The following is a 26,473-nucleotide window of genomic DNA, read 5'->3' on the forward strand; positions in this document are numbered from 1 at the left end:
GAATAGGAATTCTGGCTTCCCCACATTCAGAACACAGTCTATCTGGTAGTTCAGACATGTTAAACAGGCATAAACTTGATAAGAAAGTACAAAAAACGTTTTGAAATAAAACCGTTACTGTCACTTTAAATTTTAAACTGAACACACTTTATTACTGCAATTGCGAAAAAACATGAAGGAATTGTTCAAAATTCACCAAACTTTCACCACAGTGTCTTAAAGCCTTGAAAATATTGCACACCAATTTTGGAAGCTTTAATCCTTAAAATAACGGAACCGGAGCCGTTTTAAGCTTTAACCCCTTTACAGTCCCTGGTATCTGCTTTGCTGAGACCCAACCAAACCCAAAGGGGAATACGATACCAAATGACGCCTTCAGAAGTCTTTTATAAGTATCAGAGCTCCTCTCACATGCGACTGCATGCCATGCCTCTCAAAAACAAGTGCGCAACACCGGCGCGAAAATGAGACTCTGCCTATGCTTTGGGAAAGCCCCTAAAGAATAAGGTGTCTAAAACAGTGCCTGCCGATATTATTATATCAAAATACCCAGAATAAATGATTCCTCAAGGCTAAATAAGTGTTAATATCAATCGATTTAGCCCAAAAAAGGTCTACAGTCTAAATAAGCCCTTGTGAAGCCCTTATTTACAATCGTAATAAACATGGCTTACCGGATCCCATAGGGAAAATGACAGCTTCCAGCATTACATCGTCTTGTTAGAATGTGTCATACCTCAAGCAGCAAAGGACTGCAAACTGTTCCCCCAACTGAAGTTAATTGCTCTCAACAGTCCTGTGTGGAACAGCCATGGATTTTAGTTACGGTTGCTAAAATCATTTTCCTCATACAAACAGAATTCTTCATCTCTTTTCTGTTTCTGAGTAAATAGTACGTACCAGCACTATTTGAAAATAACAAACTCTTGATTGAATAATGAAACACTACAGTTAAACACTAAAAAACTCTAAGCCATCTCCGTGGAGATGTTGCCTGTACAACGGCAAAGAGAATGACTGGGGTAGGCGGAGCCTAGGAGGGATCATGTGACCAGCTTTGCTGGGCTCTTTGCCATTTCCTGTTGGGGAAGAGAATATCCCACAAGTAAGGATGACGCCGTGGACCGGACACACCTATGTTGGAGAAAAAAGGTTGATATAAAAATGTTCACAGTGCTGGATCAGAAACATAACATGTAAAACAAGCTATATGTGAAGGCATCAGCTCTGCACACTTTCATTCTGTAAAGCCTACAGATACAGTAGGTGTGAAAATGTAATACCACGACAATGCTTGGGCGTCATAGGGAAATACTGCAACATGATTGTAGGATTTTAAAGAAACTTTGCACTAACATTTTCTCCTGTTTAATGTGTTCCCGATGAACCATCTTACCTGCTGGTTTGGCTTTTAAACTGCCACTTATATGTTAATACTGCAGCACTGGCTATAGAAAAACTATGTAAAAAAGATGTAACAGCAGAAACCAATTTTCTGACGGGGGATGGGAGGAAGACATCCTATCTGAAAGGATATTCATGTAGCAGCTTTGAATATAATTAATTCTTAAAAACTGTTTTCTTGAGTAAATTGTCCCTTTAAAGGGACATTCCAGCCAAAATTTAAATCCCCATGGATGAGTTTCAGTTTTGAATAGAAGCATTTTTGCAATATACGTGTATTAGCAAAAATGCTTCTAGTAAAAGCAATAGCTGTTTCAAAAGTGTATTTAAGTATTCACCGTGCACCAGCATTTTAACACAGCTCTTGCTCAGAGACCCTTAGATGCTTCTATCATCTGGTAATGGCTCAATGTGTTAATTGTTGGCAGGATACAAGCCCCACTAGTGCTCAGAGCAGCTGCAGTATTTAAAATGCTGATGCACTGACAATATCTAGATATACTTCCCATGCACATGCAGAGAAAAATGTTAACACTAAAACAGTGATAACTTTTACTAGAAGCATCTTTGCCACTACATGATATTGCAAGTATGTTTCTATTAAAAAAAAAAAAAAAAAAATTGACCGGAATGTCCATTTAAAGGAACAGTAAACACCTTGCAATTAAAAGGCATTTATGTTGTGTTGCTAAAACACGCTAACACCTTTTTCACTGCAATTATTTTTCCATAGCCAAACTCCACAGACCATTTGCCTTATTTTGGGGAGCCACTTTGGGATTTAGTCCACAGGAAACCAGACTAGCCATGGTTATAATGTTAGTATAAAATTCATAGTTTTGCAGCTGTTATCTGATAAATCCAATTAGGGACAGATATGCAGCAGGATTATCATTCAGCTGTCAGCAGGGGTATTTCAAGTTCTGAGAATTAGAAATTGCCTAATTTTCAGAGCGAAATTACAGGAAAAGTGGCAAAATAAAAAATATTGCAAAGTTGTTTCATTATGCATAACTGAACATTTTGTATAGAAATCTCAAGGTATTTACTGTCCCTTTAAAATGATTAAATATGGTCAGAATATAGCCATATATTGCATAATTTGTAGTGTTGAAATAAATCTATAATTTTAGCATAAAAAGGGTTAAAAGGAACAATGTACATGCAATTAGTTAACTGTATTGCAAACAGCTACAGGAACAACCTTTTAAATGGGCTTGATACTCTTCTCCCATCCGCCATGGAAGTTGATTTCAGTAGCTGCCTTCTTTTTAAATAGATTTTCTATAGATAATACTGAAGTGTTCCTATTTTTATTGGTGGTGGTGGTTTCAACAGGCAAAATCAGCTATTTATATACTCAGGTAAAATAGATCATTGGGAACACATTAAAGGGGAGAACATTTTACAAAACAATGTCCCTTTAAGACCTTCATGTTTATACTTCAAAATTGGTATTACAGACAGAAATACACGAAAAGGTAGAATATATAATATAAAGAGATAATATACATACAGAGAGACCTAATATGAAATTATTAGTTTAAATATAACATTCCCTATTCCCTTTAAAAGGATTGGAAATTCAAAATTAAACTTGCATGATTCAGATAGAGCATGTTATTTTAAGACTTCACTTCTATGTTCAAATGTATTTTGTTCTCTTGGTACCCGTTGTTGAAAAATAATATGCACATATCCTACACTAGTGAGAGCTAGCTGCTGATTGGTGTCTGCACACATTTGTTTCTTGTGATTGGCTAACTAGATGTCTTCAGCTAGCTACCAGTAGTGCAATGCTGTCCCTTCAGCAAAGGATAAGAGGATGAAGAAAATTTGATAATAGAAGTAAATTAGAAAAAAAAAGATGTTTAAAATTGTATGTTCTATCTGAATGAAGAAACAACAACATTTTGGGGTTTCCCCTCCATTTAAATAGATATTCCAAGACAAAGTATATTGCCACAGCCCCTTTTATGTAATTATATAATACATTAATAAGTACCAACTGACAAAACATGCAACTGAGCACTAGTGTTTTAAGGTCAGAAAGCCATCTATCAACAGATGGGACAACAGACACAGACAGGAGCAAAGGATCACATGTTGTAGCCATTTTCTCCACTTTTAAACAATAGTATTCTATTACATGGTGAATGTCTGATATTGTATGGATCAGGCAGACATGGCAGCTGAAACAAAGTCAGATAATAAATGAAGCAGAGGAAAAGCTAATGAAATTGAGCTGGTTGGTGAGCAGATCCCGTACAACAAGGTTCTAAAGATCAAGGACAGGGTTGATGAAAGGGTAGTCAGAAATAAAAGATGCACTTGTGTACGCACTCGCACCACATGAGTGGCCTTTATACCGTATCTTTATATAAGTGTCTGGTTGCTAAACATTATTAACTGCAAAAGTGCCCATCATCATAAACACAGGCTGGAACAGACGCCTTAACATAAGCACTCACTTGCAGTGTTTGCATTTGACGCCAAACATCATGCTCTTCTGACACACATGACATACTTGAGATAGCCAGGACTTAGTAGAAAATCTGTCATAATAAGAACAAATGGATAAAATAAGTATATTAAGCGCACAAGAAGAACTTTTATATCACTAAAATTTGCAAAGCAAAATCCAATCATTATATTTTCATCAAAAATGCAAGTAAAAAAGGACAAAGAAAGATCAGATATAGACTTTGCAGTAACAGAGACTAAGCAAAATAGTTATGTTAATGTTGTACTGCTTGAATATGAAAATCCTATGCAAACAATCAAATATATCTGGACATTTATCTAATGTCACTTGATGCAATATTTTGATAACAAAGGTTTCCCAAAAGGTTACAAAGATGTGGAAGTGTTGCATAATGGGTCTCTACCATTCCTGGGGTTAAATCATCACTGTCCTATAGCTTTAATGATCTATCTTGCACTTTGTTAGCACATTATTTAAATAACACGGAATGTGCATATTAGGTTAAATATGGGTTGAATTCAGATCTCTTAGATGGCCTTTGTGGGCTGGTTCTAACATCCCAATACTACAGTGCAGTACTGATGCACCTACTTGTTCTATTGCCTTCACTGCACTCTCTGTTCATAAAAGGAAAAAACACAAAAAAATTATTTCATGATTCATATAGAGCATGCAATTTTAAGCAACCTTCTAATTTAGTCCTATTATCAAGTTTTCTTCGTTCTCTTGGAATCTTTATTTTAAAAAGCTGGAATGAAAGTTTAGGAGTCGGACCATTTTTGGTTCAGCACCATGGGTAGCTCTTGCTGCTTGGTGGAACGAAGAAAAATTGATAATAGGAGTAAATTAGACAGTTGCTTAAAATGGCATGCTCTATCCGAATTCTGAAAGAAAAAAATGTGGGTTTCATATCCCTTTAAAGGGACACTAAACACATTTCATGCACCTCCCTCTATTTATGGGTGCCGCTATTTTTGGAATTTAGATTTCACGGCTGGTATATGAAGGAGAGTTGCTGCACATGTGGAAACACATCAGCACTGGAAAGCAATGAAAGCTAGATTTCAATATGGCAGCACCCATGGCTAGAAGGAGGTGGGGAATAACCTCAATATTAGGCTTGAGCATTCATTTTGTTACAAATGCAAATTTGTAATGAAAACACAGATGTTTATTTAGTTTTTATAAAGCGAATATCCGAACAAATGCACAGTATTTAAAGAAAACAAAGAAATACTGATGACATTTGTCAGTATTCATTAATTTCCTTTAAATTAGCTGTAAAGAGTTAACAAGTAACCTCTAGCATGCTGAAAAGTCACGCTAATCCCGACCCTTCATCACAGAGCCCCGGGCCGCGATAATAGGAGGTTTAGCGCAGCCTCGAGCTCTATGAAGAAGGGTTTGGATTAAAACACCTCTCCAGAGTGCTAGAGGTAAGTATAATGCTACCTGTAGCAAAGAAACACTTACATTTGTTTAACGAAAAGAAATGTAAATGGTCCCCGAATATTCAGTATTCGTTTCATTTTAAACAAAACGAATACTGAATAGTACAACAGACAAATATTTGGTAAAACGAACTTCTAGTGAAATATGTCAAAATAATGAGTCATTTCCAGAAGTTGATTTTGCTGCCTTCATATAAAAATCACTGTGAAGAAAGAATATTTAAAAAAAATAAAAAAAACTCCTTTTGAATATAGTTTAGCGTTCATATTTCAGCAAACACTGCTATGTTCTGCCGCACTTATCAGTTAATTATACATTTGGAGAACTGCAGGATTTAACCATTTATACACATACATTGATTTCCTCCTTTCAGTGGAAGAACATGAATTGCCTTCATGTGGATTTCATGAGGTTATATGAGAAGCTTTACCTGTGTGTTACTGAGAGGCCTATATCTCTTCTCAGTGTCTGTGGTGAACCTTGAGGAACATCTAAAAAGGGGGGGAAAATATTTTTAGAATTTCAGTACACAAGTGTGATCCTTATTTTTCTACGCAGTAGAAAAAGGGCTTAAAGGGACAGTCTACACCAGAATGTTTATTGTTTTAAAAGATAGATCATCCCTTAATTACTCATTCCCTAGATTTGCATAACTAACAAAATTATAAAAATACACTTTTTACCTCTGTGATTATCTTGTATCTAAAGCCTCTTCAAATTGCCCCCTTATTTCAGTTCTGTTGACAGACTTGCATTTTACCCAATCAGTGATGGCTCCTAGGAACTCCACGTGCGTGAGCACAGTGTTATCTATATGACACACATGAACAAACACCCTCTAGTGGTGAAAAATTGTCAAAATGCCCTGAGAGAAGAGGCGGCCTTCAAGGGCTTAGAAATTAGCATATGAACCTCCTAGGTTTAGCTTTCAACTAAGAATGTCCTCTCCTCTCATCTTCTGACCTCCTCCTATCACCTCTCCATCTCTTCTCTCTCTTTCCCCCCCCTCTTCTTTTTGACCTCTCCTCTCTTCCTGCTCTTCTTTTGTCACCATCTCTTCTCTCTTTTACTGTCTCTTCCTCTCTGGGAATTGGGAGGAATTTGTAAGATGTGAGCTCTCTCCAGCAAGCCTCTATGCTAATCTGTATTACATTTGTGTAGATGCTTTACCTTGAAAACTTTTACCTAAAGGCTCTTCAAAGCAGTGTGTGGAAAACAATCAGAACTAGTTCTAAATTACAAAACACAAAAGTTTACTAAAGCCCCACTTTCTACTCATTAAGTCTGCTTAATTTGATTTCATATAGGTATTAATAATAGTGTATAATTTGTGCATGGTGCATGAGTTTGGGTTTGGCCTGATCGAAAGGTGCAGCCCTAGTTGGCGGAGAGCGGTGAATTCAGTATAGATAAACTAATTACTAACACATTTTACATCACCTTGAAGAGACAGTAAAGTCAAAATTGAACTTTCATGATTTTGACAGAGCATGCAAATTTAAAACAACTTTCCTATGTACTTCTATTATCTAATTTGCTTCATTATCTTGATATCCTTTGTTGAAGAGTAGATCTAGGAACAGCAATGCACTATTGAGAGATATCTGAACACATCTGCTGAGTCAATGAAAAAAGGTTATGTGTGCAGCTACAAAATGACCAGCTAGCTCCCAGTAGTGCATTGTTGAGCATACCTAGGTATGATTTTCAACAAAGAATAGTAAGAAAACAAAGCAAATAAATAATAGGGGAAAATTACAAGTTCTATCGGAATCGTGAAAGATGAATTTTGACTTAACTTTTAATGGTTATGTTTTATATGTTAACATAAGAAAAAAGAGAATTTATGCTACATGATAAATTTCTCTCTTTCCGGATATGGTGAGTCCACAGCTTCATCAATTACTGTTGGGAATATTACTCCTGGCCAGCAGGAGGAGGCAAAGAGCACCATAATCAATCTGTTTTTAAGTATCACTTTCCTTCCCACAACCCCCAGTCATTCGAACCGAAGGGAAATGGAGAAAAAAGGAGTAACACAAGGTGTAGAGGTGCCTGCGGTTTATTAAAAAATAATGGTCTTGAAATAAAGGGACGGGTCCCGTGGACTCCGGAAATAAATAAATTTATCAGGAAAGCATAAATTCTCTTTTCTTTCCTAACATATGGTGAGTCCACGGCTTTATCAATTACTGTTGGGAACCAATACCCAAGCTAGAGTACAAAGATGAATAGGGAGGGACAAGACAGGCAGACCTAAACAGAAAGCACCACCGCTTGAATAACCTTTCTCCCAAAAGAAGCCGAAGCAAAAAGGATCAAATTTACAAATTTTGAAAAAGTATGCAAATCCGTTCCACAGAAACTTCATTTTTGAAACCCCCCCCAAAAAAGGACAGCTATCGTGTAATGAGCCATAACTCTCACAGGAGACTGCAGCCCAACAGTCTGAAAAGCAAACAAAATAAACTTCTCAACCAGAGAAAAGAGAAGTAGGAGTAGCTTTCTGATACAGAGAAAATAAACAAAAACAGAAGAAAATGAAGATTAAGAACGCACAACATTCAAATTGTGCACACACGTTCCTCAAGAGATAAGAATAAGGACACAGAGAAGGAACAAAAAATTCCCAACAATATTTCCACTTTGGAAAAATAGCCGCCTTATCTGAAATAAGATAAAGCAAATCATACTGCAAAGCCGAGAGTACCTAAACTCTCCAAGCAGAAGATATAGCAAAAAAAGAAAAACTTCCAAGATAAAAATTAAAAATATATGGAAAGGTATGGCTCAAACTGAACCTGCTACAAAACCTTAAAACAAGGTTAAAGCTCCAAAAGGAGCAAAAGACTTAAACACAGGCCTGATACTAACCAGGATCTGACAAAAGATTACACATCTGGCACGTCTGCCAGACACTTGTGTAAAAAAGGATAATGCAGAAATCTGAACCTTCAAAGATCTTACTGACAAACCGTCCTCCAGACCATCCTGGAGAAGGGCAAAACCCCTAGTAATCCTGATCCTACTTCCAAGAGTAGTCCATAAATTCACACCAATCAGGGAATTGACGCCATACCTTATGCGAGCCTGAATCAAGGTCCCAATGACCAATTCAGAAATACCACGCTTAGACAGAACTAAGCATACGATCTCTAAGCTTCAGAGAAAACAAAGTTTGATGAAAGAATTGACCCTGAATTAGAAGGTCCTTCCTCAGGAACAACCACCAAGGTGGAATAAATACATCTCCACTAGGTCTGAATAACAGATCCTGTGAGACTATGCAGGAACTATCAACAATAAAAAAACAATGCTCACTCCCATTTGATATGAGCAATGACTCATGGAAAGAGAGCAATCAGACTGAAAAACCCAAGGAACCATCAGGGTATTCAGCAGAACAGCCTGCTGATCTCTTGACCCTAAACATAACTTGGAAGCTTGGCGTACTGCCATCTCCAACTTCAGTACCCCCCCCCCATTTGAGGGTTAACCTGGAGAACACTTCCGGGAGAAGCGCCCACTCCCAGGGATAAAAATCTGACTGCTCAAGAAGTCCGCTCCCAGTGTTCACTCTTGAAATGTGAATAGTGGAGAAACAACGAATGTGAGCATCCGCCTACCAAACAATCCACGTCAATCATGGCAAGGAACAAGATCCTCAGTCCACTATCTGAACATGCATAACAGCAGACTCTCAGATGGAATCGAGCAAAGGGATGATGTTCAATGAAGCAACCATCAGACCAATTACCTCCATACATTGATCCACTGAAGGAACAAACAGTCCGAAAGAGGCAAGAGGAAAGTATCCTCTATTTTCTGACCTCTGTCAAAAGATAGGTAAACTAATATGGTCCCAAAGAAACTACCCCTGTAGCCGGAACAATGGAACTCATGTTCAGATTCACCTCCATCCGTGGGAATGAAGACAACAAGATCTCTTTATGAGAGTATTCTTGTTGAAAAGATGGCGCCTGCACCATTGTGTCGTCCAGGAAAGGTAAGCAATACCTTGAAACCTGATCACTGCCAAGATAGCCCTCACTAGGAGCCATGGTAAGGCCAAAGGGAAAAGCCACAAACTGAAAGTGTTTGACAAAAAGGCAAATCTCAGGAACTTAAAAACACACGCCCTCCAGGTCTATGGTCACCATGAACTTACCCTCTTGGACTAAGGAAGAATGGAACTACTGGTTTCCATTTTGAAGGATGATATCCTGAGAAAACTTGTTGAGACACTTTAGATCTATCATAGGACAAAAAATTCCCTCTTTATCAGGAACCACTATCAGGAATGAATAGAATACTAGACCCTATTCCCTTACAGGAAACTGGCACTATCACTCACAGGGAAGAGAGATCCCAAACCAGGGAGAGGCACAGACAAAGGCTGTGGCGGACATTTTCAGACCTTAGTGAAGGACACCAAGGTACATTTGAAATTAAAAACATTATTTTATAGTGCTTGGTGTTATTATACTGATGCAGATACCACTGATCCTATAACCAGTCCTCCTCTGGCTATACTCATGAGCCAGTATCACTACTTTGTCTTTGTATAGTGCTTGGTGTTATTATACCGATGCAGATACCACTGATCCTATAACCACCCCTCCTCTGGCTATACCCATAAGCCAGTGTCATACTGTGTCATTATATAGTGCTGGGTGCTATTATACTGATGCAGATACCACTGACCCTATAACCAGCCCTTGTGTGGCTATACACATGTGCCAGTGTCACTACTGTGTCTTTGTATAGTGCTGGGTGTTATTATACAGATGCAGATACACATCCAGTGTTTCACTCAGGCTTCATTTATTCCATAACTTAACACCCAATATCACTAGCAGTCTCTTGACAAGCCACTAACTTTATTCACACTACATTTTTGTATTCCTATTATTTAATCAGAAAGAAAAGGTATACTAAGGTTGTGGCGGACAATGCAAGGGCTAGTCCCTGTCCCAAATGCACTTCCAAAATGACTCACCATTATCTGGCCTGCAGATAAAATTGAGAGGAGGAACCTGCCTCTGGGAGGAAGGTATGATCCTATGTAGAAAACCTGAGATACTATGCCCACAGCCTATCTGGGGCATCTCATATCTATGTCTCTGAAAACAAACAGAGAGATTCCGCCCCACACCTGGATCAATCCTGGATTCAAGGCAAACTTCTTTAGGTTTATCCATCATTCCTTCCTATCAGAACAGGACCAAGCAAGGTCTTACCCTTGTAAGGAATCTCCAAAAGCTTGGACTCAAAGGAAAAATCCACTGACCATGAATATAGCCGCAACATCCAGCGGGCTAGCACAGCGAGCCAGATATCTAGGCTCCCGGCTAAAAAAAACTTGCCTGGTAGCATCAGTAATACAAGATTGGCTAACTTAATAGCTATGATTCTGTTTTAGTTCTCCTCCAAAGGAGTCCCTACCAAATTGGATCAAAAAAGGTCTCCCTTATAAGATGTCGCACTCAACATAGTGGCAAAATCATTCATGCAAATCCTCAGCTTAGTCCATTGATCCTGAAAAGAACAGCTATCCTCTCTAGGAATCAAAGTTCTCTTAGCCAGAGTAGACATACCCTACTACTTTAGGCACCGTGCGCCATGATGTTTAAAGGAGACAACGACAGAAAACATCCTTCTAAAGACAGGCAACGGGAAAAAAGGAAACCTGACTTCTCGCATTCCTGTGAAAAATCTAGCACGGTCTGGAACAGGAAAAACTTACACAGAATCCTAATACTAATAAAGTTTACTAGATTCTTAGGGTTGACAACGACATATGTATCGGCGTCTCTCTAAATTAGCCAAAACTTCCTTTAACTATACACAAAGGTGTTTAAGCTAAAATCTGAAGGATACTACTTCAGCATCAGATGAAGGAATTATACTGACCGAAACTGAGATTTCACCCTCAGAGGCCACTGGCGTATCCTCCTCCACCAATAAGGAAGGCAACCAGTGTAGCAGTAGAAGGTACAGAAACCTTACTATCTGAATCTCTAATATTCCTCTTGCTATTTCCCATTAGCATAGGAAAGGCAGATAATGCCGCAGATATCATAGAAGATACCTGAGCAAAAAAAGAAATTCTGCAAGCAAATAAGCTCCTCCAGGAGACAGAGGAAAACGCAGGGCACTGTGTGTGACGCCATAAGGCTAGGGACATTTAAGGAAAAACTATGGCATTGCCTAACAGTATTATCCTGAGAGACATGAGATGAGTCAATATTTGGCAGATACCAAAAATTTAAATTGTGCTGTCACCTTAAGTGATCTTAAATTGTCTTAAAATGTACTATGTAATAAATCCAAAACATGACAGACTTGCTCAGACCTAAACAAATTAAGGTATATAAGCAATAAATGCAGGACATAAAACATATACCATATAGTTCATTAGCACACTGCGGTATTAAGTATCATATTAATGACTTGCCAATACTAAATGCCCTTCACTATTAGTATCAAGCACTGCTCTGATAAACAAAAAAGATAGACTGTAGAACTGTCTTTAATAAATGCAAAGTTCATTTAAAACATTAAAGATTAGCTTATTCAAAATGAGCCGGACATCGCCTCTCTGTTCTGAAACGGATAAGGAGGAAGAAAATGGCGCCAGTCCGTTCTCCATTAGAAGGAGGAGGCGGAGTCACATAAGGAGCGTTGGCCTGTTTCTGCAGTAGCAGAAATTCTCAAAGAACAGTATTAACACAGAAAAGAAACCTTGTACGTTTCTAATACCTGCTCAAAGACTAATCAGAGTGCATATGAGGGCTAGGCAATCAGTCAAACATACCTAAATAACGATAAGGTATTAACATACTCACAAAGTAGCTTTAACCCTTCCAGATCAACATAACCATGAAGAATCAATGTCTCTCTCACATACATATAAAGTTCCTGCGCCCTGCTCTTAAAGATAATCTTACTAAGGATATACTGTGTCCCAAATATACTGCAGATATCTGATAAAGTGCCAATTCTCATCCCTAGAAGACAGAAAGGCACTTACCTGTATCTAGCCATCTGGCAGGAGGACAGCTTACCCGCCGTGAGAGGAAGCCACTCCTCACAGAGGTCTGTAGAAAAAAAATAAAGAACCTAGTAAACCTACTCTGTCTTATTATACTAGGGCAGCAAAGTGTTAGGAAAACGCAGTGAAGCCCACTTCACAAGTTCCTAACTGCTTAAAAGCCACCACTGCCCTACTGAAGAGACTAACGTGGAGTACGGCTAGACTCAATCTTAAGAGGAAAGTGTTATGTTCTCTGTGTAGTCAGGATTAGAACATTCAGTTGCGTGCTGTTACCTTGTGTCTGATGTCTCTTGCACATATCATGAAGACTGCAGCAGGAACTTTAGATAACTTTTATTTAGCTGCAACCACATGGTTTATTCACTAATAGGTTCATCAGTAAAACTAACATGGTTTTTGATGATGTCACAGAGACCCAGACACACCCAGAGGGTGTGGTGAGCTGAGCTTAAAGCTGCAGCACTTCTAACATATAATTATGAGACATGGTTAGTGCAAAGATACAGTAAAAGCTGCAGTAATCTTAACAGAAAGATCAGAGCAAACCTACTCTGGCTTTCAAAATAATAAAATCTTGATTGAAGTAAAATAAATCCATCTTTTTCAGACACCAAAACTTCCCCTCCTCCTTGCACTGAAGGCAAAGAGAATGACTGAGGGTTGTGGGAAGGGAAGGAGATACTTAACAGTTTGACTGTGGTGCTCTTTGCCTCCTCCTGCTGGCCAGGAGTGATATTCCCAACAGTAATTGATGAAGTCGTGGACTCATCAAATCTTAGGAAAGAAATAGTAACATGTCACAAAACTTTTTTATAGGCAACAGCTGCAGCATTTATGTCATATATATACAATACTTTATGAAGTGCTCATGTTTGACTATAGAACTCTTAAAAGGAAGTGGACAGCTCATGTCTTGAATACAGTGTGTTCATCCAAATAGCCTTTTCAACTGCTTACCGAACCTACAAAACAAGAGAAATAAAAAACACAGATTACACATAACTGCATCACAATAAGGAAAGAACACAGCAAACAAGTGAAAATGATTTATTTTTGTAACTGACCAAAAGTCTGTCTGAAAAAGGTGTTTGTTATAGTAATATTTTCTCAGCAGCAGTCTTTTCACATATGCTTTACAACCTTAAAACATAATTTTTGAGGAAACTGGACTGTTTTACAAGAAATAGAAACTGAAATAGAAGCTTAGATTATATCATGTATTACACATATGCATTTGTGTTATCAAATTTTCTTTGTTTGCTTGGAATCTTTTGTTGAAACCCAGGAACGCTATATGGCTTATTGACATGCAAACCAAAGAAAAAAAAATGTGATCCAGAGGTGGGTAAAATCCCTATCTACCCCCACAAATTTCAATGATCCCAACACTAAGTTCAAAAAGAACTTTCGCAGTGAGGTGAACAATTCAGACACATAATTGGTCTACCTGGAGGATCTTTATGATCCTTCTAAATCTTAGGTAGACTATAGAATGTTGCAATTCTAGCTCTTATATTACACAGACAATTGAATTTATTTTTAGTTATTAAGTTGTCATCAAAACCTCAATCCAAAACTGAAATTAATTCATTTGTAAATTTAAGAGTTGGATCATTTAAAAGCACTGCATAATTTGCCTTCTCATTTGGACACCAATTAGTAAGCGTTAGCCAGGTGAACTAAAAATGGGCCGGCTCCTAATCTTACATTCTTGCTGTTTCAAATAAAGATACCAAGAGAATGAAGAAAATTGATAATAGGACTAAATTAGAAAGTTGCTTAAAATAGACTGCTCTATCTGAATCAGGAAGTTTTATTTTGACTAGACTATTCCTTTAAATTATTTTTAGTTTTCATTTTAGGAGTTACAAGTTACAATTCACTGGTTACTAGTTATACAAAGCTATCAATATTAGGATATTGTGAAATTGTGGGCATAACTGTGCTTCTTGGATTAACCCCACTTGTGTCAGATATAGTTTCATTATCATCTAGATTCTATAGTGTTTGCATAATTTAGTTACTAGGGAAATCTAGTAAGAAATAGGCTGGATGGGCTTCGGCTCACAACACTTGCAAGCAGGAGGACACCTTTAAGCGCATAGGAGAGCTTGTTTGTATGATGAATAATTTGGTGGATGTGCACTTTTACTATTATTGTTAATAACTTTGCAATGGACCAATAAACCACACACCCCGGTACTACTGTCTCTCTTTTGGAAATTAGTGTTGGGATCAATGGAATTTGCAGGGGGTGGATGGTGATTTTACCCACCTTCAGATCTCAATTTTAGTATCACATTTTTTTCATTGCTTTGCATTGGAATAATAAAATTAAATAAAGTATTATTACTTCTTTTTTTTTAATAATAATATATTTAATGTCTAATTCTCCACTGAGTGATTACTCTCCAGACCCTTTTATAAACCTTAATCTAATTAACAAGAGAATTAGATGGCAGAACTATTTCCTGCCATGTAGTGCGAAGACACCTACTTAAATAGCTCCTTAACAAAGAATATCAGGGGAAGAAAGACATTTGATAACAGAAGTAAGTTAGAAACTTTTTTTAAATGTATGCTCTGCCCAGGGGTCAAGTCCTACAAAAAAAAGTGTGGGAGTTGACCAAGAATTCCACCCCCTCACAATTAATATTATTTTATTCACACACACACACACACACTGTATTTATATGAATATACAGTAACACAGGTCACCTTGTTGCACAGCTCAGCATTCTGCAGAAAATCTAGCCTTCTGACCATAAATTAATAGACATACAGACACCAACATAGATAAACAGACTGCACACACTATTGGTATATAAAATAAAGTAATTGGGCTTATCCTACTATAAGATGTTTCACAAACACCTTTAATTGCAAGGACTATTTTCTTGTGTGTGTACACATATATTTCCCTTGCAAACCTCATCCCAGCTATCTCTGGAAGAACTAAAAGGAATTCCAATCAGAGAGAAAGCAGGAAGCTGGAAGTAGATGACTCTTCCCTGCTTGATTAGCACATTTTTTTCTTGTTGTTGGTGAAACACTGAACATCTTTTAAAACAACTTTAAAATAACTAAACCAGACACACATGAATGCCTGTTTAATGTCAAGATCCAGGGTGTCCATACTTTGTTTCACCTCACATGGTACATGGCCAGCTTAGCTTCAGTTCCTCACACCCTCATTCCTCCCCTTTCCTTCCTTTCCAGGGTGGGCTGAGACCTCCGTGTCTGACAGCAACTCCAGACTCCTCCTCTGTCAATAGATTCTCACCCACTTAAGGTGCAATAGTTCTATTTCTGCTGAGGTTAGCTAAATAACCTAAGACCAATGCACACAGAAATGTAAGCACCATGTGTTCCACACAGTGTGGGGTGATCACACAGCAGAACCACTATCAGGCTTGCATTTAGTGTATTGTAGGAAGTGTTATTAACCATTACTAGAGGATCTCACTATCACTCTAACCGAACTGTGCTCCAGCTCCTCCCAGCAGCAGCAGCAACAGTTGTGTTTACTGAAGCATACCTGTTCTCTGTCCAGGAGAAACTTAGTTCCTCCTACAAAAATAGTGTTCCCGCTGGACATGACCTCTGGCTCTGCCTGAATCACAAAAGAAAATGTTTGAGTTTTAATCAAATCCATATTAAAACTATCCATATAAGATTAAATACAGCCGAGTGAGGTGCCCTAGGTTGAATGGGAGATAATCTTCCTTCCGATGAAGATCTAATTTCCTATTTTTCTTTTATGTATTCACTTATTCTCTGGGTACAGATAAATGGTCATTGATGTTTATGTATGTTCTTGTTGTTATGTAATTTTTGTTATAAAAAATAATAATAATAATAAAAAAGCCTTACAGGAACATTAGATCTGGAACTGAGCACACATGAATACAAACCTAAAAAATGTATTTCATGATTCAGACACAGCATTCATTTTTAAACAACTTTCCAATTTACTTATATTATTAATTTTGTTTAATTATATTGGTATCCTTATTGAAGGAGCAGCATTGCATTACTGGGAGCTAGATGAACACACCAGTAAACCAATAAAAACAGGCATATATGTGCAACATCCAATCAGCAGCTAGCTCCCATCTCCTGACTCTACATAGGCATGCTTTTTTTAATAAAGGATACGAAGAGAACTAAGCAAATGAGATGATAGAAGTAAATTGGACATTAGTTTAAAATTGCATGCTCTATCTGAATCATTAAAGAAAAATGTTGGGTTTCAGCTCCCTTTAAAAGGACACATCAATTTATAGTTTTCCTGTGGAAATCTTCAAATATATGAAGGGACTAAATAAAGTGTAAGCTGAAAAATGTTTCTACAAAAAACAAATGCCAAAACAAAGGGTCACAATCTTAAATTAAAGGGAAGCAGATTCAGGAGAAATATGAGGAGGCATTTTTTTTTACCGAAAGGGTGGTGGATTCATGGAACAAACACAAAGATTGTAAAGTAATTAGAAAATGCCTGGGACATGCATAAGGCTATCCTGAGAAAAAAGTAACATGTAATATGGGTAGACTTGATGGGCCTGTTTGGTTCTTATCTACCGTCAAATTATATGTTTCTATCCATCTAGTTCTAGTCCATCATGGGTCACCTCCATAAAGCTACAAAGAGTCTCACTAGCAACTAGTGGTGACTACATTTCTCTTGGCAATCACCTGCTAAATAGAGTGGTATGATACCCCTTATTTGAAAGAGAGATTAATTGCCTCTTTCATATGAGGTTGAGTGTCCTTTAGGGGATTGGGCCTCATTTAGCAGCATCAGAGACACAGTTCATTCATCTCAATCCAAAATAGGTAGAACAAAAGCTGACAGAAAGAGCAGGTATATATTTGAATATGAGGTGCCCTGAAGACGTTTTGGTGACATTTACATATGTCAAGAGGTCTCTAACCTTACCCTTGTGGCAGCAATAAACAACCAAGACAATATCAGGATCACAGTGTGAGCACCTGTCTTGATGAGAAGTTACTGGTGACACTTTGGTAGTTATAATAAAGACAGAATTAGACTGACAAGGAGGTTTAACAAGATGGATGACAAAGAAACCTATAACTCATTGCAAAGCACTGAGTTACACTGTTCTTGCCTGCATTTATGGAAGTAACAAGAATGTGCATGCTCTGCAGCAATGTTGGCTGAGGCACTAACACCCATGCAACAGGGAAGCCTTTGGAACAATAGGGTAGCTGTGATATTACTAATTTAGTAAAGAACACATGAAGCATGCACAAGGCATGTGCCCTATTAGTAACATTATCACCTAACTATTTTATCAATATTTTTGTTCAATTTAAAAAAATAAAATAAAATAGGCTTGTTCCTCAAACACCTAGCATGCTGTCTAAATAAATGCAGATTAAATATTATTTAGAAGTCTTGAGGAGTAATGTTTATGATTTTTTTTACCCTGACCAATTCATTCAGGACTTGAATAAATAAATCTTTATGTCAGGAAAAATTCATTTTATTTTTTCTACTCATAGAGAAATGGAATATCCTTGGTGTAATTTTACTGAATGCTTAACCACAAAAGCCAATGTCAAAAAACTATTGAATACTCAACTTGAAAAAAAAAAAAAAACACAATCAGCGTTGCTTTACCCCTTCAACAATATCACTTTCAGAAACAAGAAAGCACATTAAATAAGACTGCAATTCTTACTAAGGACAGAATCTTCTTTCACACATTTCAAAAGGAAGCCTTAACCAATGTTATTATTTCACAGAGAGAAAATAAGACAAATGTATGCTTATCTGATAAATTAATATCTTTCATGGTGGTGATAGTCCATGAGCCATTACTCCTGGTAATTAAACTCCTGGCCACTAGGAGGAGGAAGCAAAGATACCCAAGATTCCAAAAGCTTTAAATCCAGTTTACCTCTTTGATATCCCAGTCTAACGTATAGCTAAAAAAAAGGGATAAATCAGGGTAAATTATGTGCATAATAAATTACCGCCAATTGGAAAAATAAAGAAGGGCGGGTCTTGCGGACTCTCACCACCATGAAAAAAAGTTAATTTATCGGATAAGCATACATTTTGTTTTCTTTCATAAGGTTGTGAGAGTACACAAGCCATTACTCCTGGGATCTAATACCCAAGCTGTGAAGACAATGAGTAAATGGGTGGGAAAAAATGAAGGCAGGCACTGAATTACCAAACACTAATACTGTAGGACTTTCCTGTCAAAGGCTACCCCAAAAGAAAAGACAGTAAAGAAGACCAAATTGCTTCTGTGCAACCTACACAACTGAAGACTCTGTTTAAAAGAACACAAAGTAGAAACTAGTAGAATGGCTGTAAAAAAACCTGAAATAAATGTTCATGCTTCCAAGAAGTCATACTGAATGGAAGCTTTTAACCAGGAAGCTAAAGTAACAACTAGTTAGATGATACATGCAAACATGCAGGCGACGTTCCAAGCAGCATCCGGGGACCCGGCAGATGAACCGGAAGTGGTGCCGGTCAAAAGGTTCACCTACTAGAACAAACGGAGGGCCGTAGCAGTGGCGAAACCAAGCCACTTAGTACAAATGATACAAACGACAGGAAGCAGGCACTGCATCAAGGAATCCTTAAAAAAAAAATGTTGCTTTATTGAACAATATTTAAAAAGTACACGGCTACATTCCTGATCCTATTTTCTATTAGAATAAGATTTTTTTCCCCATTATTTTTAAAGTTTATAATTCATTTAATTTATCCACAAATGAGTCAGAAGACTAGTTGTTACTTTAAATGATACATACGACAGGAAGCAGGCACTGCATCAAGGAATCCTTAAAACAAAATGTTGCTTTATTGAACAATATTTAAAAAGTACACAGCTAAATCCGCTGTATAGCACGCACAAAGTACAAGGCAGGAGTGTGGGAGACACATAAGCTGTCTGACTAGTTTCGCGTCCTTTTAGGACGCTTATTCATAGACATGTTTAGGATGTAGAGGAGCCTGAACTTAAAGGGGAAACTTGTATTTGATTGGCTGTTAAACTCTTACTAAGTTAATGCAAACAGCTGAATCTTAATTAACCCCTAAAGGTACAGGTCACTCAGTTTATACATCCTAAAAAAGAAATATTTAAAAACAATATAATGAACCCTGTTTAACATTATATAAATATAAACATAACCTCCCTCAGTTGACATGTCTGTAATGCATTGGCAGATTGACAAAATGAAAGAAAATAAACTTAAAAATTATAATTAATATTATGCAAATTGTTTAAACAGGGGTTGCCACTCCCTATGTAGATAACAAAATTGGTTATAAATTTAAACTCTGTATGTAGTACAAAGGCCCATTAGATGAAAAATTTAAAGCCAGATTTAAACTTACATAAAAGCCCAAAGATGCAAAAAATATATATTTGTAATTATAGACATATATTGCAAGGGTAAGGTAAAGTGGATCTGTCTTGCAGTTATCATAGTTAGGGTTTAATTTTTTTTAGATGTCAATGAAAAAATTTATGTCACATTCACGGTTCATCCCTAGAGGTGAACGTGTCTGTAACTTTAACATCCAGAATAATTCCTTATTTTCCAAAAATTTAAATTTATTACCCCCTCTTATGGATGTAGTTGCAATGTCAATAATTTTTATGTTCATGTTGGCCACATTGGTGAAATGGTAACCATTAAAGTGGTTAGCAATCGCAGAATCTTTATTATAGTTTTTGGTGTCTCTGGTGTGTTCGTTAAATCTTTTTCGAACCTCCCTAGAGGTTTGGCCTGTATACTGTAATAGGCACAAATTGCAGGTGAGTAGGTAAACCACAAAAGTGGTACTACAATTAGCATAGAAATCTATAGTGTATTGATTTCCTGTGCTAGTACTCATAAACTGGTCACCTTCCTGAATGTGTGTACACATGTTGCTATTGCGCCTACCGCATCTATAGTTTCCCTTATGTTTAAGCCAATCCTGTTTTCTTGCATTGGTTCTCATAACTAGACTGGGGGATATTGCTTGGCCTAGTGTTTTAGATTTTTTAGGGACATATTTGATGTTGTTAATGAAAGGTTTCAATATATCATCTCCTAAGAGAACATGTGAATGCTTTTTTAAAATTTTGACAATCTCATGGTATTGTTTTGAATATGCTGTAGTGAAAACTATAGCATCTCTGAAACTTGACTCTTTTTTCTTATCTGGGTTTTGTGTTTTGGAAACTCTGTTATAAGTTTTAAATTATTTTCAACATTTTTCCAGGTTGTTAGCATTATAGCCCCTACAGATCAATCTATTTTTTAGATCTAATGATTGAGACTCATATTTCATCAGACTTGGTGTTTCTTTGGATTCTAATAAATTGGCCACGAGGTATAGCTTTGACCACATGTGTGGGGTATTGGGAAGTTGCGTGTAAAATAGTGTTGCCAGCCATTTCTTTACGGAAAGTGCTGGTAACAATACTATTTTCAATAGTCTGTAGTGTTAGATCTAAGTAATTTACACTATTAGTGCTGAACATCCCTGTAAATTTGAGGTTAAATGAATTTACATTAATATATTCCAAAAATTTGTCAAACTCTGTTACATTCAGTGTTTTTTTTACAATGACCAGCAGGTCATCGATGTAACAAACGTATAGCAGAATGTCTTCAAGCCAAGGGTTGTGTATACTATAGATATGTGACAACTCCCACCAGGAGACATATAAATTGGCAAATGCAGGGGCAAATTTAGCCCCCATGCCAGTGCCACATATCTAATTGTAAAACAACCCATCAAACCAAAAGTAATTGTGGGAGAGGAGGAATCTTAGAACATCTCCCACATATTGTTTGGTATACTTATTTAAATCCATCTCTCTTTGTAAGAAAAATTCTACTGCTTTTACACCTGATTCCTGAGGAATACTGGTATAAAGAGAACATACATCGATAACAACCCATGAATAACCATCCTTCCAGTTTACAGTGTCCAGAATTTTAATAAGCTGGGCACTATCTTTAAGATAGGATAGCTGTTTTTTTTAGTTATGGGTTGTAAAATTTCATCTAACCATGCCCCCAACGGTTCAAACAAGGACCCCACCCCCGAGACGATGGGTCTCCCAGGGGGAGATAATGGGTCCTTGTGAACCTTGGGGACATGGTAGAAGATAGGAGTGAGTGGGTGATAAGGAATTAAATTAGAGATGTCTATCTCCAAAGACCCCCAAAGTTTTACCTTCCATCACAATGGATTCCAATTTCTTTTTATATGTAAAAATGGGATTACCAGGGAGTCTTCTGTATACCTCAGTATTATTGAGTTGTTTGAGAGCTTCCGCAAAATAGACCTCTTTATCTTGAATAACAATGCTGCCACCCTTATCTGCATTTTTAATGACTATACTGGTGTTGTCTTGAAGTGACTTTAATGCCTGTTTTTCCTTGTAGGACAGATTATGGGTGGCAGCATTGGTATTATCCCCTTTCTCCAGTTCAAATATGTCCTCTTGGACCAATTTTTGGTATGCATTGATGATTGCACCTCTGTAATGTGTAGGGTAAAAATCCAATTTTGTCCTTTTTGGATGTGCTAGTTTATTAGGCAAGGGGGACACATTGTCACCACTATATAGGTCAGTAAGTGTGACCAAAGCCTGTGCATCCTCAAATGGCAAAATAGGATCTTCACTTGTGGATTGGAATAAAGTTGTTTCTGAATTGGGAACCTCCTTAGATTTGTTATCAGGACATGTAAGTGCAAAAAACCTTTTTAATGCTAGCTTCCGGATAAATTTGTTAATGTCCAAAAGTGTGTTGGAATAAAGTTGTTTCTGAATTGGGAACCTCCTGAGATTTGTTATAAGGACATGTAAGTGCAAAAAACCTTTTTAATGCTAGCTTCCGGATAAATTTGTTAATGTCCAAAAGTGTGTAAAACAAGAGAAATTACCCGTAGGTGCAAAACCTAGACCTTTGGATAATACTTGAAATTCCTCTTTTTTAAGGACATATTTAGACAGGTTAATGACACTGACATTATCATTTGCAATATGAGTCCTTGTAACTGGATCTTTAGAATGAAATGGATATGGTATCATTGTCCTTTCTTTGTTGATTTGTTTTTCCCTTTTGGTTCTCCATCTTTTCCGTTTTCTTTTTGCTGGGAATTCCCTGATCGTGTTTTCGGACGAACCACTGGTTCCGGATCTCGCGTGTCTTCAAAATCCACCGCCTCCTGTAAAAAAATCACATGAAGAGGATGGAGAGATAGAGGGAGAAGAAAAGGAGAGAAGAGAAGAACAGTTTGAAGAATAGGAAGTGCCTGAAAAACAGGCTTCAGAATCAGTGGTCTCTCCTTCAGGGGGATTAAAGGCCACCTTTCTTTTTTTCTTTCCAATTTTTTTCAGAATGGATTTTGGTTCATTCTTTTCCAATTCTTGTGTTGTTACATTTTGTTTGGAATTGTTGCCTTTATTTTTTCTATTTTTGTTCCTATTGATTCGCTGTTGTCTGTGTAACGCTGCCCAATTGTCACCCTTTGTTGCTCGTAATCTTCCTTATCTCTCTGGAATTTAGCTCCTTTCCTTTCAGCCTGTTCTTTGTCATGCTTGGAGATACATTCAATCATCTTTTTATTCAATGAGGTGAACTCAATATGATTTGTATGTGGTGCCAATTCATCTTTTTGGATGATGATGGTATCTCCTATTTTATTACGTTTTTTGGTCTTAACTTTAATAAGTATATTTAATAATGTAAAAGAGCATTTGTTTAGGGCCTCATTCCACTCCATTCCCCAACTTTATTCCAATCCACAAGTGAAGATCCTATTTTGCCATTTGAGGATGCACAGGCTTTGGTCACACTTACTGACCTATATAGTGGTGACAATGTGTCCCCCTTGCCTAATAAACTAGCACATCCAAAAAGGACAAAATCGGATTTTTACCCTACACATTACAGAGGTGCAATCATCAATGCATACCAAAAATTGGTCCAAGAGGACATATTTGAACTGGAGAAAGGGGATAATACCAATGCTGCCACCCATAATCTGTCCTACAAGGAAAAACAGGCATTAAAGTCACTTCAAGACAACACCAGTATTGTCATTAAAAATGCAGATAAGGGTGTCAGCATTGTTATTCAAGATAAATTACTTAGATCTAACACTACAGACTAGTGAAAATAGTATTGTTACCAGCACTTTCCGTAAAGAAACGGCTAGCAACACTATTTTACACGCCACTTCCCAACACCCCACACATGTGATCAAAGCTATACCTTGTGGCCAATTTATTAGAATCCGAAGAAACACCAAGTCTGATGAAATATATGAGTCTCAATCATTAGATCTAAAAAATAGATTGATCTGTAGGGGCTATAATGCTAACAGCCTGGAAAAATGTTGAAAAGAAATTAAAACTTATAACAGAGTTTCCAAAACACAAAACCCAGATAAGAAAAAAAGAGTCAAGTTTCAGAGATGCTATAGTTTTCACTACAGCATATTCAAAACAATACCATGAGATTGTCAAAATTTTGAAAAAAACATTCACACGTTCTCTTAGGAGATGATATATTGAAACCTTTCATTAACAACATCAAATATGTCCCTAAAAAATCTAAAACACTAGGCCAAGCAATATCCCCCAGTCTAGTTATGAGAACCAATGCAAGAAAACAGGATTGGCTTAAACATAAGGGAAACTATAGATGCGGTAGGCGCAATTGCAACATGTGTACACACATTCAGGAAGGTGACCAGTTTATGAGTACTAGCACAGGAAATCAATACACTATAGATTTCTATGCTAATTGTAGTACCACTTTTGTGGTTTACCTACTCACCTGCAATTTGTGCCAATTACAGTATACAGGCCAAACCTCTAGGGAGGTTCGAAAAAGATTTAACGAACACACCAGAGACACCAAAAACTATAATAAAGATTCTGTGGTTGCTAACCACTTTAATGGTTACCATTTCACCAATGTGGCCAGCATGAACATAAAAATTATTGACATTGCAACTACATCCATAAGAGGGGGTAATAAATTTAAATTTTTGGAAAATTAGGAATTATTCTGGATGTTAAAGTTACAGACTCGTTCACCTCTAGGGATGAACCGTGAATGTGACATAAATGTTTTCATTGACATCTAAAAAAAATTAAACCCTAACTATGATAACTGCAAGACAGATCCACTTTACCTTACCCTTGCAATATATGTCTATAATTAAAAATGTATATTTTTTGCATCTTTGGGCTTTTATGTAAGTTTAAATCTGGCTTTAAATTTTTCATCTAATAGGCCTTTGTACTACATACAGAGTTTAAATTTATAACCAATTTTGTTATCTACATAGGGAGTGGCAACCCCTGTTTAGACAATTTGCATAATATTAATTATAATTTTTAAGTTTATTTTCTTTCATTTTGTCAATCTGCCAATGCATTACAGACATGTCAACTGAGTGAGGTTATGTTTATATTTATATTTATATAATGTTAAACAGAGGTTCATTATATTGTTTTTAAATATTTCTTTTTTAGGATGTATAAACTGAGTGACCTGTACCTTTAGGGGTTAATTAAGATGCAGCTGTTTGCATTAACTTAGTAAGAGTTTAACAGCCAATCAAATACAAGTTTCCCCTTTAAGTTCAGGCTGCTCTACATCATAAACATGTATATGAATAAGCGTCCTAAAGGGACGCGAAACTAGTCAGACAGCTTATGTGTCTCCCACACTCCTGCCTTGTACTTTGTGCGTGCTATACAGCGGATGTAGCTGTGTACTTTTTAAATATTGTTCAATAAAGCAACATTTTGTTTTAAGGATTCCTTGATGCAGTGCCTGCTTCCTGTCGTATGTATAATTTAAAGCAACAACTAGTCTTCTGACTCATTTGTGGATAAATTAAATGAATTATAAACTTTAAAAATAATGGGGAAAAAAATCTTATTCTAATAGAAAATAGGATCAGGAATGACACAAGAAAAAGCAAACAAACCAGACACTCTTATTTTTGCAGTATTTCACCAGTACTTTCTGAAGCAATCCGCCTCACAAAAGTTCACTTTTGATTTGTGAAATGCAGAAACAGTACAGCACTCAGTTCCACTCAAATTCAAGAAGACTTACTTCACTTGTAAGCAAACTAGAAGTTCCGCTTTGAAGATCAAAATATGCCAACAGCAGTGACATTGTCTGACTTGATAAAAAAAACAAAAACGATAAAAGTGTCTCATTTGAGAAAAGACCAAGTCTGACAACCAAGATATTTAATGATCACCTCTCCTCCTGAGGAAACCAAATCCCTGCGCTTGTCCTAACTCGAGGATAGAGAATGTTTTACAGTGGAATCCAAAAGAATTACTAAGAAAATAGAAAGTAATCTCTGCACTGTGGAATTAGCAAGCCAAATTGATAAGGCTAATATAGAACATGAAAAAGAAAAACATCTGATGGTGAAACAAATTTATCTAAAACATCCATACATTGTGTAAATAAGGGAAGAATGAACACGCTATTTGAATTTGGGTCTGCATTGGTCCGTAAGAGAAAGTTGCATGGTAAAGTCTACAAAGGCTCTCAGAAATAAAACTCACAATTGAGGAGAAAGAACGGTCTGAAAAATCGATTGTCCTACCATGCCTGCAAAAACAGCAGTAAATAAGACCACTGAAATACCTTGGAAAGATTTAGGAACTGGTGTTGGTCCTTCAGGATAGGAATACGAAGGAAATTATCCTTCAAATATATTGTGAACATAAACAAGACCTGATGAACTAGGGTTAAATGGACCAAACAGAATCAATCTTAAAATAACAAATTGTAGCAAGAGCAGTTGCATTTTGCTCCTTGGTAAATAATGTCACTGAAGCAGATATAATGCTTACAGAGACCGACTGCACAAAATAAATACACAATGTCCCAAAAACGATCACCTGTAGTGAACAAAATGCTTTAATCAATTCCACCGTTCTTGGTGTGTAAAGTATGTACCCCCTTCTGCGGACGACCACTGTACCTGGAGCATAGAAAGACACGTTTACACTCATGGCCACTGCTCACTGAGGGGA

At 37.0% G+C, this 26,473-nt stretch overlaps 1 protein-coding gene across 1 annotated transcript in view; it reads right to left on the reverse strand.

The window, feature by feature from the left end:
* Window positions 1-26,473, reverse strand: part of KSR1 (kinase suppressor of ras 1) — a 574,092-nt gene that overhangs the window by 142,651 nt on the left and 404,968 nt on the right. The window contains exons 5-7 of the mRNA XM_053707516.1: window positions 13,356-13,360; window positions 5,772-5,832; window positions 3,876-3,959 (exon numbers count right to left, since the gene is read on the reverse strand). Of these exons, the coding sequence (XP_053563491.1) occupies window positions 3,876-3,959; window positions 5,772-5,832; window positions 13,356-13,360 (150 nt within the window). The remainder of the gene's footprint in view (window positions 1-3,875; window positions 3,960-5,771; window positions 5,833-13,355; window positions 13,361-26,473) is intronic.

This window comes from Bombina bombina, chromosome 3, assembly GCF_027579735.1.
Source record: "Bombina bombina isolate aBomBom1 chromosome 3, aBomBom1.pri, whole genome shotgun sequence".
NCBI lineage: Eukaryota > Metazoa > Chordata > Amphibia > Anura > Bombinatoridae > Bombina > Bombina bombina.